Here is a 13,511-nt window from a genome sequence, read left to right on the forward strand (position 1 = left end):
GCTTATGTATATTCATCGATTTGTGTCAACATAAAGGTCTTTATAGCTTGTACATTTGAAGCTTGGGAAGGATGGTCATCTTAACTGATTCTCCCTACTAATGTTTAATTGTTTGCATGAAGACAGCAAAATATGTTGAAAAAGAGCTTTATTTTTACTTGTGATATTTACACCTAGATATTTAAACTGATCTGCTAAGATAAATAGGAAGGCATCCAGTCCGATACTGTGTGCTAGAGAAATCAATGGAAAAAGCACACTTTTATTCAAAATGATTTTGAGTCCAGATATCTTTTGAAAATATGCTAATGCTTTTAGGACTACTGGCACAGAGTTTTGTGGGTTAGATATATACAGCACCATATCATCTGCATATAGTGACATTTTCTGTTCAAGTCCATCTCTGAAAATCCCCTTTATCTCTGATGCATTTCGAAAGTATACAGCCAATGGTTCAATGGCGATTGTAAAGAGCAAAGGTGATAAGTGGCATCCTTGTCGAGTACCACGTTCTAGTTTAAAGTAGTCCGAAATAATGTTAATACAAACTGAGGCTTCTGGACTAGTATAAAGTAGTTTGATCCATGCACATATATTTGGGCCAAACCCGATCCTTTTAAAACATCACATTTCATTTCATATTTAAATCCAAGTACATGCTGTAAAAGTATTTGTGTCTGGTTTTAATATAAATGTGGCATTCCATAGCCATTAAAAAATATAATATGAATTATAAACATTACTGAACACAGTACTAGCACACAATGCAGCTATAGGTTTATTCAGCACCTTGTTCTCTTTGAACAGTTTATAAAAGAAATACTCTGCTACTTTATTTAAATTAACAATTGACAAATATGTAATATTTCTATAGAGGACGGAAACACTACTTTTAGTTGGTTTACATGATTAAGCAAATGCTTAAACAATTAAATGATCCTATATACCTGTGTTGAACGTCTGTTTCTCTCGTCGCTGAGAGTGCTTTGGCTGTGACGGAAGTAGGCGTCTCACATTTCTGATTATAACAGTCTTATAGTCAATTTCAAGGATGTGTCCGCTCTTGCTGCAGGCATAACTTAAATGAATGACAGAGAATCAAAAGTCAATGAAATGAAAATAAGAGGTACAGTCATGCATACATGAAGTATGATGATGTAGCTCTTAAGCTGCTTACAAAATCTGGAAAGGTTAACTGAACTTGAGTCTCCATCTCCATCAGACTCATTGTGTACCATCGACCAAGCTACTTAACAATAATTTTTGAGTTCTCCTAATGTAGATTTGTACATATTTTTATATCACTATGAATAATAAAGTCAGAAATAAAGTAAATTAAAAAAAAAAAAAAAAAAAAAAAGAATCATGCTAGGAATATAAACAGTATGCAATAGTTAATCCAATCACTCTCTCCTCCCATTTTCTCTATAATCTAATAGTTACATGAAAATTATTACTAATATATCATAAATGAAATTGGACTGTTGAAATAAAAAAACATTTAGGTACTCATAATTAATAATAATGCCAATCAAGATGGGAAGTACCTGCTTTCTGACCTCAGTACCCATACTAGCCCATAATCCATCCCCCATACCTCCCACTTCACAGCATCTCCCTTGTGCAGCGCACAATCACACACCTCACTGTCATACTGCATGCTGTGTCAATATAAGTAGAGGTTCCCTGATAGATTCAACAGCATGTGGGTTTGGGTTCTGTTCCCCTTGGAGTACCCAGTGCATCAAAGAGTCATTTCCCTGTGGAGTCTCCAGCATGTCGTAGAGTGGGGGTGGAGTGTGAGGTCATTGAAAAATAACATTTACTTCCGAGGCCAAAAAATACAGAAATGATAGTACTATACCATTTTATAAATGGAGTTTTTGGTACTGTTTCAGTACCTGTATACTGCACAAACTTCATACAAAGACAAAATAGGTGAAAAAATATTTGCTTCCATATTTCTATTCCAAAGACAATAGAGTTTTCATGTGAGAGCCCAACTTTAAAATCCCATTATATTGTTTATCCAAACTACCAAGGAATCTGAAAATCATATAGTATTATTTAACAGCAAATGATCTTAATATGAAAGTACTTGGTTAGGGTACTTGCACTATGTCAAAATGTGAAGTAATAGTTAAGGACCCAATAGTATTTGTTGCTGGTTAACATACAAAGAAGTTCACAATAGAAAAACAGAAATTTAACAAATTGTGCACTTACACTGTTCGGTCCTCAGGTTCCCTGTCTGCACAGTGGCCTTCTTCAAATGCAACATCAGTAAATTCTTGGGAATGATACTCCCCCAAATTAACAGGACATGACCGGAGGGCTCCACTACGTACTCTCCAAAGTCGGATATTGCCTCTACCACAAGATATCATCCTGAAATGGCAAACAGCAAATAAAAATGTTGTTCATATGATTCCCTTAAAAAGAATACCATTAACAACATTTTTCTCTGGCTAACCAAATGTTCCACCTAGGCTATATGTTTACTAGGTTCATATTTGCCATCTGGGCGGCACGGTGGCGCAGTGGGTAGCGCTGCTGCCTCGCAGTTGGGAGATCTGGGGACCTGGGTTCGATTCCCGGGTCCTCCCTGCGTGGAGTTTGCATGTTCTCCCCGTGTCTGTGTGGGTTTCCTCCGGGCGCTCCGGTTTCCTCCCACATTCCAAAGACATGCAGGTTAGGTGGATTGGCGATTCTAAATTGGCCCTAGTGTGTGGGTGTGTTTGTGTGTGTCCTGCGGTGGGTTGGCACCCTGCCCAGGATTGTTTCCTGCCTTGTGCCCTGTGTTGGCTGGGATTGGCTCCAGCAGACCCCCGTGACCCTGTGTTCGGATTCAGCGGGTTGGATAATGGATGGATGGATGGATATTTGCCATCTGCAATTAATATATACAGGTGTCTTTATAACATAAAAGAAAAGCAGGATGTCTTTTTTACTGATTGATACACTGTATGGCAAAGGTTTGTGGACACCAGACAATCACACCTATATGAGCTTGTTGGACATCCCATTCCAAAACCTCAGAGATTAATATAGAGGTGGCCACAACTATAAGGCCATAACAGCTGCCACTCTTCTGGAAAGGATTTCCATAAGACATTGGAGTGTATATGTGGGAATTTGTGCCCATTCAGCCAAAAGATCTCTTTGAGATCAGGTATTGGCGTTGCAGGAGAAGACCTGGCTTGTAATCATCATTCTAATTTATCCCCAATGTGTTCAGTAGGATTGGGGTCAGGGCTCTGTGCAGACCACTCAGGTTCCCTAACACCAAACCCATCGTATCAGGGGCCTCATGTATAAACAGTGCGTACGCACAAAAATGTTGCATAAGAACGTTTCCATGTTCAAATCGCGATGTATAAAACCTAAACTTAGTGTAAAGCCACACACATTTCCACGGTAGCTCATACCCTGTCATACGTAAGTTCTGCACTTGGTTTTGCAGACTGGCGGCACCCAGCGTCAAAGCAGTGCTACTGTTCCTGTGTGGTTACCCTTTCTTTTTTAGATCCACATCCCTGACGCGGCTTTATAAATACACTGAAATTAACCGCATATTGTTTATAAGTTTAAAGCATCTGGTTGTAATTAACCTGTAACAAGATAATGATCCACAGAATGGTCTAACTATTCCAAATACCATAACTGCTTTAGGGTTGTTACTCTCACTGCACGTTGTTCTTCTTTCAGCTGCTCCCGTTAGGTTTTGCCACATCAGATCATCTTTTCCCATATTACTCTCACTGCACCACTCGGAGTATTTATATCTCTGTATCTGAGTGTGAATCACAGCTGTACAGCAGCTGATCGGAAAGAGAATTATCGGTATATAGCATCAAGCACACGCTGCCTCAGCCATGCTGTCTATTGAACTGCTCTCATATGGCAAACGCTTCAGAGCCTTTCCTGTACTGACCTCGCAGTTCAGAAACAGTTTCATCCCAAAAGCTCTAAACGCACTCAATCAGTCCATCAAGTGCTCCTTGTAGAATGGTTTGTACTTATAAGAACAATTACCTCACTGTAAACTTGTGATGCAGTTATAATATTGCACAACCTGAGCCACTTTATAAAGTGCGTATTTACATATGATGACGATATCATTTTTAAAATGAAATGCAGCAAAATATGTTTATTATACAGATAAGACTTTAACTTCATTTAAATAATCTATATTGTTAATAATTAAACATGTGAGGACACGGTGCCACAGCGCTAGCGAACCGTTGGTGCTCCGTTCACGGTTTGCTCCTGCCTCGCGCTGTATTCTTGCTGGTGCTGACGCGACACTGGAATGATAGATGGATAGAATAATTAAACATGTACTATGAAGATATTTCAACGTTCCTTAAAAGTTTTGAAGAATCGGCGTTCTAAGCTTACAGATGGCTTCACGTCTATTACAGAGCCGATTGTGTGGCAATTGGGTATTTGGAGAAAGAAAAGTAAGGACAGGAATTGGGGGTTAGTATGTTTGAAAGAGACAGTACTGCTACAATAAAGTATTTCATCAAAGGTCGCGCATGGTGCAGCAAGCGTCTTGCGTGAGACATGAACAATCACTGTGCCACCGTGTTCCCATGTTTAATAACATGCTTTAACTCCCATCATCATGAAAATGATATTACGTATACATCTCAGTATTTTAATTATTCAGAGAGCTGTAATATCACTAATGTAGTGGATTCTGTGTCCTGTCGGAGGAAGAGAAAGCCTGGAAGCACGTAGTGATTCACACACATAGAGAACATAGAAAATCAAATACAAGGCATTTAACATGATACTTTAGTTACGATGGGATTGAGAAATTAGTAAATTTTATGATGTTCTACTTTAATGACAAAATAAACTACGTGATTAAAGTGGAAATTTAGAGATTAAAGTTGACATTTCTTGCTCAAACCAGTGTGCCTTTTTTGTTTCTCTGTACCTTAATTAGCTTTCATATGACACTCAGACGGTGGGCTACGACTTGCCTTTTCACAGCGACTTTGATATGTGACAAGTTCTTTTTTATTTCGGGCACTGTGCGACTTGAGCTTTCGAGTTTCCCCGGCACGCTAGGTTACTTAATCAACTTCCTTTTGTTGTCTATACCACAGTTTAAACCAACAAATAGTATGTTTTTCCTTGCCTCCATATGATATTCGCTGAAATTCTTCTATTTTCCCTCGTGCTTTTGCCGTTGTCTTTTCACAGAACACTGACCTTAAGGGCTATTTATATTGATTTGCATATTCAAAGAGGTGTAATTCTGGGAGGAGTTGGGGCAGGACAGTAGGCGCGTGCACATGAGTTACTTTTCACGCTGACCGGGATTTATGGAGCAGAAAAACATGGAAGTTGGGCTCTCTCTATGCACAGGAAATGCACAGGGAGAGACTGAACATGTGCGGAAATCATTGGCACGTACGAACCGGAAGGGAAACTGGCTTGTTCGTCACCCGAGTGTGTGGTTGTGAACAGATGCAAAAGTTTGGCAAACTTTTTGGTTGTAACCCGATTTGTACGTGGTCCGAGGTTCCACTGTATGTGTGTGCATTATAATTACAAGAAGAAAAAAAGGATAATATAAAGAATTCCTCTTAATATTTGTGATATAGAAAATGTCACCTCCTGTGATGTACACTTTAAATATTTTTTGAGTATCATGGTCTGTTAATTTTTCCTTTTAGTAAAGGAAATTAAGACATCAGTCTTAGTTTAAACTAAGTATAATAGGTAATACCTCAACAGAAATGTAGTGATATACCTCTTCTCTAGAATTTAAACACAAAAAGATTAAATGTTTCCCATAGTTTCAATGCTTACTACCTCATGGCTGTTTGGAGATTTTAGTGCGCGAACTCAAGAGTGTTTTTAATACCTTGTGTCATCAAAGAAAGCTATTTTCATAGTCTGTATATCCACGTCAGTATGTGCTTTGGCAATCATCACAACTTCTCCACCTTTATTCACTTTTGATGTGTTCCATAAAACAACCATCTAGAAATAAATTTAAACAAACTGAATCAAATATGTAAGGATACAATGTCCTTTTCCAAAATTCTGCACAGTTCAAATGTTACGTTTGAATAAATAACAACACAAATTAGAAAATTCTTTTTTCTCTCCATATACTTGACTTCACATCACCCAATAAGAATAAATTGACACCATCAGAGTCATCTCGGATGTCATAATTAAGAGAAAACCCTTTCTGAAACACAAGTACATTGTATAATACAGTATACTGTACAAATGTTAATAGGAAGTACACTTTTGTAGATTAACAAAACACAACATATTCATCAGATATTAATGTAGAGTAAAACTAATAGTGAGACCAGGTTTCATGCATCCAACTTACATTTTTGCCATGGTTATCCTTTCCCACTCCACAAAGGACACCACCATTGTAAGAAAAACTGAAAAAAATACAACAAACCAAACATCTACTTTACAGCATACATGAGGACTGGGGAGCACAACACTATAATACTTTAACACATTATTACATAACATGTTAAACATGAAGCTAGGTAACCTAGTTTGAATGTGTGTCTTCATAGAAACTGTAAGGCTTCAAATGCTCTGGATCAAAAAAATATGTCATTAGTGTGGGTTGCTACATGTAACTGCTGATGCAGAGACAAACGTTGGGTGACACCTTGCGAGAGTTATTGCTCAAATGTCAGCATTCATGTAAGAAAACAAGCCTATGGAAGTAGAGTTTTGATCCATTAAAACCTGATCTGAGATGAGGGGGGTGAGGAGTTGACCCGGCTCTGGAGTTAGATGAGCACTTCCAATTGAAGTTTCAAACATTCTGATTTTTTTAACAGTGGAGAATGCCACGGACCAGCAATATGCTTTGACTGCTTTGGGAATGAATGCATGAAATACATGCCTTGCCCGATTCTTGCGAACTGACAAAATGTTTCTATGGACCAGCAGCAGTTAGAAAATATTGTCTTAAGAGAATCAGATTGGGAGATCCTCACTGCGCAATAATACTCTCACTTTACTCATCTTTCTCGTTTTGTATTTTTTTGCAAAAGCACTCAAAAATTGCTGGATTACCTAAACATCTTCAGTCTTAAATTTTTAAAGACTACGAGCTGTTTGTCAGCAGTTAACTTAAACTCAAAGACCAAAATATGCTGCTTACTTTAAGAATTCACAGCCCTTTACTCTGGTAGTTAAATGATTTTATATGTAAAATAAATATCCCAAACAAAGACATATTTGTTTTATCATTGGCCACTGCATAATAGACATCACTTACAAAGACACTGAAGGAAAGATGTTGAAACAAAGTCTAAGGCACATTCTAAAGAAGGTAAAACATTAAAGGATTTAAAAAAAAACAACATTTAGGAAAAGGTACAAACTATATATCAAAGTGTTTTGGACTCCTTAGGTGCACCACTAGCTTACTAAATCAATAAAAAGAAGCAGAATCACACCACGGAGACACAAATCTTCTAAGTCCATCAACTAGAAAATGTGTGTAATATGTGTGTATTGTGGGTGTTTGGTGGTTCACTGAATTAGTAACCATGAAAAATAAACAGCAGTGTAAATCTTTAGTCATTCACAAGTAGCAACAACCTCCTTTTCAAACATGAAAGCACATATTTAGTAATGTGGACCCAGAATATTTACACTACTTCAGCTTTCACCTTGTGTTGAGAGTAAACTAGGCTGAAGATAACTGAAAGGAGAATAGAAAATACAGGGAGTGTGTTTCATGTATATGGCTGGTGTAATATAATATTATTTTAAAAATGCTCTATTAAAGCTTCAGTCAACTTTTCTTTACTACCCAGCTGTTCTTATTGATAAGTAAAATTATATAAGTTCATGCCCCATATTAGAAAGTATTTTTTCTTCAGAATTAAGTTTGAATCTTAGACGAAAAAAAACATCAGATCTTACTCATGCTGTAAATTATTCTTCAATTACCTGATAAAACACCTTTGTTATTAGAATTTTCCACTCAGCTAGATTATGTGTTCATCTTTGAATTGTTTACAAAGACAAAAGAGAAGTGTAATAATATAGACTTGAACCTCAAAAAAATAACATTAGAAAATTTGTGAGGAATTTCCAATACCTGAGACAACAGACAGAATGTGCATGTGTCTTGAACATAGTGAGGCATGCTCCTTTTGGGTAACTCCATATACGCACCATGCTGTGATTACCAGTCTGAGCAGATGCAAGTAAAGTGCTATTTCCATTGAAAGAAAGAGCAGATACCTGCATGACAGGGAAGAGGACATTAAAATAAACAATGGTACTGGACTGTGTAATTATCGGAAATACAACTATCTCTACTTTAAAAAACTAAAATAACAACAACAAGAATGTGAAATAAACATTCAAAAACAAATACATTTTATTGGTGTATAAAGATGCAAGACAAATTTTGTAACCTCTTCATAATTAACTTGATTTCTGCATTAATTACATAAAAGTTTGCAGTAGTTCGAGTATTATTAGCTTAAGAAGACTTTGCTTATCTATTATTGAGACTTAGCTGAAGATTAGAATATATTGTTATAAATAACTAAGGCAGAAATCCATGTAGTTCGAAAGGAATCAATTGCCTTTCTTTGCCTGTATACTGTACTGTACTGTAATTAATTGTATGTATCTAGATAGATAATTAAATTTTACATGCTATTTTATGTGTGTGTATCTTTTGTTTTTATTGAATTATTGTCAACTGTACTAAAGAGACACGCAAGTAAAAATTTCACTGTACACATAAGAATAATCTTTAGCTTAAATTTGAAGTGGGTTTTTCAAGAGGTTAACTATTTCAGAATGTTTAGAAATTAGACAAACACTAAAAATGAAAAAGCTAATGTCCTTCACAGCCAAGGACTAAAATGAAAAAGACATTCACCATTAGAACCAAGGACGATGCCGTTAAGGTTGGTTACTACTGGATGTAAAAAAAGAGATCTCTTATTTAGAGCTTCTATTTTCCAACCAGTAAAGAAAGCAGTATACTCATCAACTCATATAGTAATAAATCAATGGTTAAACAGACAGTGCAAAGTAAAGATTTATTTATAGATTTGTTAGGCTCTGCAGTTTGGCACAGTATTGATGATGTCTTAAATGCATCTTTGTAAGTGGAGTATTTTGTGTACAAATGTATTTTTTAGAAAAGTGGATTTAAATAATAAATGTAACACTTGACCACTTCTTCTAATGTTCCAGACAAACAAACTTAACATGTACACACGTTTTACTGTTCCTCACCTCTCTAATTGGTGCTGCAATGTGCAAATGCTATCCACCCAGGAAATTACTGGGTCATCCACACATCTGCAAACAAGAAAATTGTACTAAAATTCCTTGGATGGTTTATTCAGGACTTTTCCAGGTTTTAATTGTGAAATAGGCTATAAGATCTAAACAACTGTGCCTGTTCTTACATATTCTCAGAGATTTAAAGTAACCTTACTTTAAACACTTCTTAATTACAAATAAGAAAACTGATTACCTTGTCTGTGTGGCCAAAAAAGAACCTTTGCCTTCCAGTGGCAACATCCATTGAGGTTATCACAGCATGGCATGGATAAACCACAGAGACCCCAGTTTTTGTCCATAAAGCCTAAAAGAGCAAGCCTCTGGATGAAAAAATGTATTACAATTCAAAAAAGCATAGCATTACTGAGCTTTCATTTTTTGCTTCAAGAACATTCCTTTATATTAATCAGCTAAATGAAGTGACAATGTCCACACAGTCGTCACATTCTGAACTCAAAGAATTATGAAATAATCTTTATCATAGTTGTATATTTTGCATTATTTTAGCATTTTATTCAATATACTTTGACATGCTCATTCACTTAGGGATCACCCATATAGTCTTTAAGAGGTAAGCGACTCCAGGCAGGGACAAGAGGGGACATTGTTGCCATCCTTATTTGGCCTTTCATTTCTCAAGCAATTCTGAGAGGTAAAGTCAGGCGATATATGACATCACTTTCTCCCATATGCAGAGACCCTGCTCATCTGGGGAATACCACTTAAAAATCCATCATATACAATCTGTGGTGTTCACTGGTAGGCCTGGGTAAAAATATCGATTTTTCCGATTAATCTTTTTTTTTTTTTTTTTAATGATTCAATATCAATTCTTAAAGTCTCTAGATTGATCTTGTGAATCTCTATCCTGCTCAATTACTATATGTAGATTTTTGTTTATGTTTGTTTTTGGCATCCAGTCCAGCTGATGGTGCTAATGCACCTGTTAATTTCTACGGAAAAAGCACTTTACTTCTTGGCATAAAATGGTGTGTCCTCTAAGACACTTAAATCAGATGTGTGGACTTACTACTGATTCAAACAGTGCTTTGGTAAAGAACAACTGGATAAAGAAAAATCCATATGTAAGCTGTGCAACTCAGAGGTTAATTATTGTTGTAACAGAACAAATTTGAGAAATCATTTATCCCAACATCACCCATAAATGTAATCTCAATCAACACCCAAACAAGTAGAGTCTAAGCAATCCACACTGGAGATGGCAGGTAGCTCCAAGCTTCGGTTTAATTCACCTCATGCCCAAAAAAATAATACAATCTACAGCCGCTTTTATCAGAAGAAGGTGGCAATTGTTGGAATTTTCAGAGCAGCCTGCGATACAAAAGTGTGTGCTCGAAGCAGCTGACTTGAAGTAGCTCTATAATAGCAGCATTATCAGTAACAATGGCTGATTCTTTTTCTTTTATGTTCCATTCATTCAATGCCGCTCTCAATAAGAATCAGGTCTAGATCCTCTTTTTAAAATGCTTCATTTTTGTCTGAGAACTGTGAGGACACATTTCCAGCACTAATTAACGTAACTGATACAACTGAAGATGTGTAACTTGCAGAATTATAGAAAGACATGAATCTTCCCACTATATCTTTAATTTGACTTATTCAACGATTATTTTAAATGCCCAAGAGAGAAATAGATAAGGTTAACAGTTTAGTTGAAGGTTGTCTACATTTATTCATAACAGATGAATAAATTAAGAAGAAATATTTGATTATTTTGTAATAATATTCATAAGATGATATAGATGTTTTATAAAGTAGGTGTCATTACATTCTATTAAAACAAAAAGCCCCCCTTAATATGTGTGAAATGTAATGTGGCGATACATATGTTAGTTAAATTATTGTTAATTCTGAATGAGTGCAGTGCTGTGATTTGGATGTTTTTTTTTTTTTAACTAATCAAGTATTGCTTCTTAAATGTCATTCCAAGATTATGTATACCTTACAAAGTCACTATGCAGACACCCTTCAAATAAACTGTTACTGAAATCTGTCACATTTTATTAATATTCTCCATGTATGGTGAGGTAATTTCAAAAAAAAAAAAAAAAAAAAAGCCACTACTTCAAATATATCAGTGCACGTTAATTCGGTCAAGATTAGGTTGAATCGAATCAGGGAACTGTGAATCAGAATGAAATTGAATCAGGACATCAGTGCTGATACCCAGCCCTATTCACTAGTGAACCTGAGCTAGGATAGTGAGTGAAAGAAAAAAAATATCACTGCTATGAATCATGGCAAAGACAGTTTATTTATGCTTATTTTATTTTCATTTGTGCATTATTAAACACGGAGGTGCCTCAACCCTCAAGTCCTTGTACCTCTCGTCCTATACACCCCTCCAAAAATGGAAATGCAATGAAATGGTAAAACAACATAGCTTAAACGCATTAAAAAATGCTGGGCTGGAAGGGATTTTTAGAATAAGTACACCAATATGCCAATTCCTTAGTTCAAAGACAATTTGGTTATTACAGTTATAACCTAACACATATTTGACCAAAACAAAAATGATCTATGCTCTACTCTACTAAACCAATTTTGCCACACTATCTTTATTGACTGTTATGCTATTTTAAAATGACCACTACTACTAGATTCTAGGACTAATATGCATTGATTTAACAATTACTTCTTCCAAATCCTTCTGCTAAGGTACAAGAAAGGCTGAAGCATTCTTCCTATTGTAATCCAAAGAGAAAATATTCTTACATTTTCTACACTGATCTTCTTCAATCATTGACATTCATTCATTTATTGTCATGACAATAAACACGTTTTCTTTATAATTTATTGTTTTGCTTTCTAATCAATATGACTTTTATTGTATTTACTCTATGATATGCACATTTTGTACTGTTTCTTTGCAGTTATTGTGAAAAGAAATTATAAAATGAAAAGTAATTGATTGGCAAAACCTTACTGATTTGGTTGTAGAGCCTCCAAAGCCAATAATCCGATTTAGCTTTAAGATGGGGTCAGGAAGCAATTTCTTAAATGAAAAAAAAAATCCAAGTCACATTTATAGAATTTTTAAGATAAAAGGTATTTGCAGAAGAAAAAAAAAATCAGATGAAATTAAAACTATATCAATAAATCAGTAAAGTAGGAAGGCTGCCACCCATTCTTGCAATTTTTACTTTTAATTTAGAAACCAATAGAAACATGTTTAATGAAACAGCAAGAACAGCTTTTTAAATTTGAGATAAAATGACAATATTTAAATAAATATAACACAAAGAGAAATTGTGGCCATCTCTAATCCTGGAAAGCCACAGTGGTTGCAGATTTTTGTTCCAGCCCAGATGCTTAATTAGAAGCCAATCCTTACCAAAAACAGACCTTACTTATTTAATTTCATCGCTTGTTAGTGTTTCAAATTTACCACGTCAGTTCATTTTTAAATCACAGATTTTTTTATTTTCTAATGATACATGTATCTTTCAAGTGATTTGAAGCCTAAAACAGATGAGTAATTTTCACTTCAGTTTCCTTCTGAGTACTTAATTAATGCAAATAGTGAATGATGAATACACATGGATGGAAATGGAGATAAGCTAGATGAAGAATTGCTAGTTCCTTTGTCATTTTCATCTAATTGCTAATAAGAAACAGCTGTATCCATTGTTTTAACTGCTCAAGACTAAAATAATTAAGGGTTCAAAATCACCAACCAAAATTAAGTAGAAAAATGTCATTTGAGCAGTAAGTGCTTCATCAGCAATAAATGATTTCTCATGAAGCACTTAGGTTGGACAAAAACCTGAAGCCATTGTGACCCTCCAGGACCGATGTTGCTCAGCCCATTTGAGTCTTAAATAGAAAATAAATTAAGTTAATTAGTAGCAAAAACTAGTCACTAATTAAAAAATGGTTAAAATAAAAACCTGTAGCCACAGTGGCTCTCCAGGAGCCTCATGTATAAACGGTGCGTACGCACAGAAATGTTGCATACGAACGTTTCCACGCTCAAATCGCGATGTATAAAACCTAAACTTGGCGTAAAGCCACGCACATTTCCACGGTACCTCATACCCTGGCGTACGCAATTTCTCCACTCAGTTTCCAGACTGGCGGCACCCAGCGTCAAAGCAGTGCTACTGTTCCTGTGTGGTTACACTATCTTTCTTAGATCCACATTCCTGACACGGCTTTATAAA

The 13,511-nt window shown here is 35.7% G+C and overlaps 1 protein-coding gene across 2 annotated transcripts in view; it reads right to left on the reverse strand.

Moving 5' to 3' along the window:
* Positions 1-13,511, reverse strand: part of wdr90 (WD repeat domain 90) — a 72,210-nt gene that overhangs the window by 45,067 nt on the left and 13,632 nt on the right. For both annotated transcript variants that reach the window (XM_051934024.1, XM_051934023.1), the window contains exons 11-17: positions 12,275-12,343; positions 9,521-9,631; positions 8,117-8,262; positions 6,368-6,425; positions 5,885-6,003; positions 2,227-2,388; positions 948-1,078 (exon numbers count right to left, since the gene is read on the reverse strand). In XM_051934024.1, coding sequence (XP_051789984.1) covers positions 948-1,078; positions 2,227-2,388; positions 5,885-6,003; positions 6,368-6,425; positions 8,117-8,262; positions 9,521-9,631; positions 12,275-12,343 — 796 coding nt within the window. The remainder of the gene's footprint in view (positions 1-947; positions 1,079-2,226; positions 2,389-5,884; positions 6,004-6,367; positions 6,426-8,116; positions 8,263-9,520; positions 9,632-12,274; positions 12,344-13,511) is intronic.

This window comes from Erpetoichthys calabaricus, chromosome 11 (genome assembly GCF_900747795.2).
Source record: "Erpetoichthys calabaricus chromosome 11, fErpCal1.3, whole genome shotgun sequence".
NCBI lineage: Eukaryota > Metazoa > Chordata > Cladistia > Polypteriformes > Polypteridae > Erpetoichthys > Erpetoichthys calabaricus.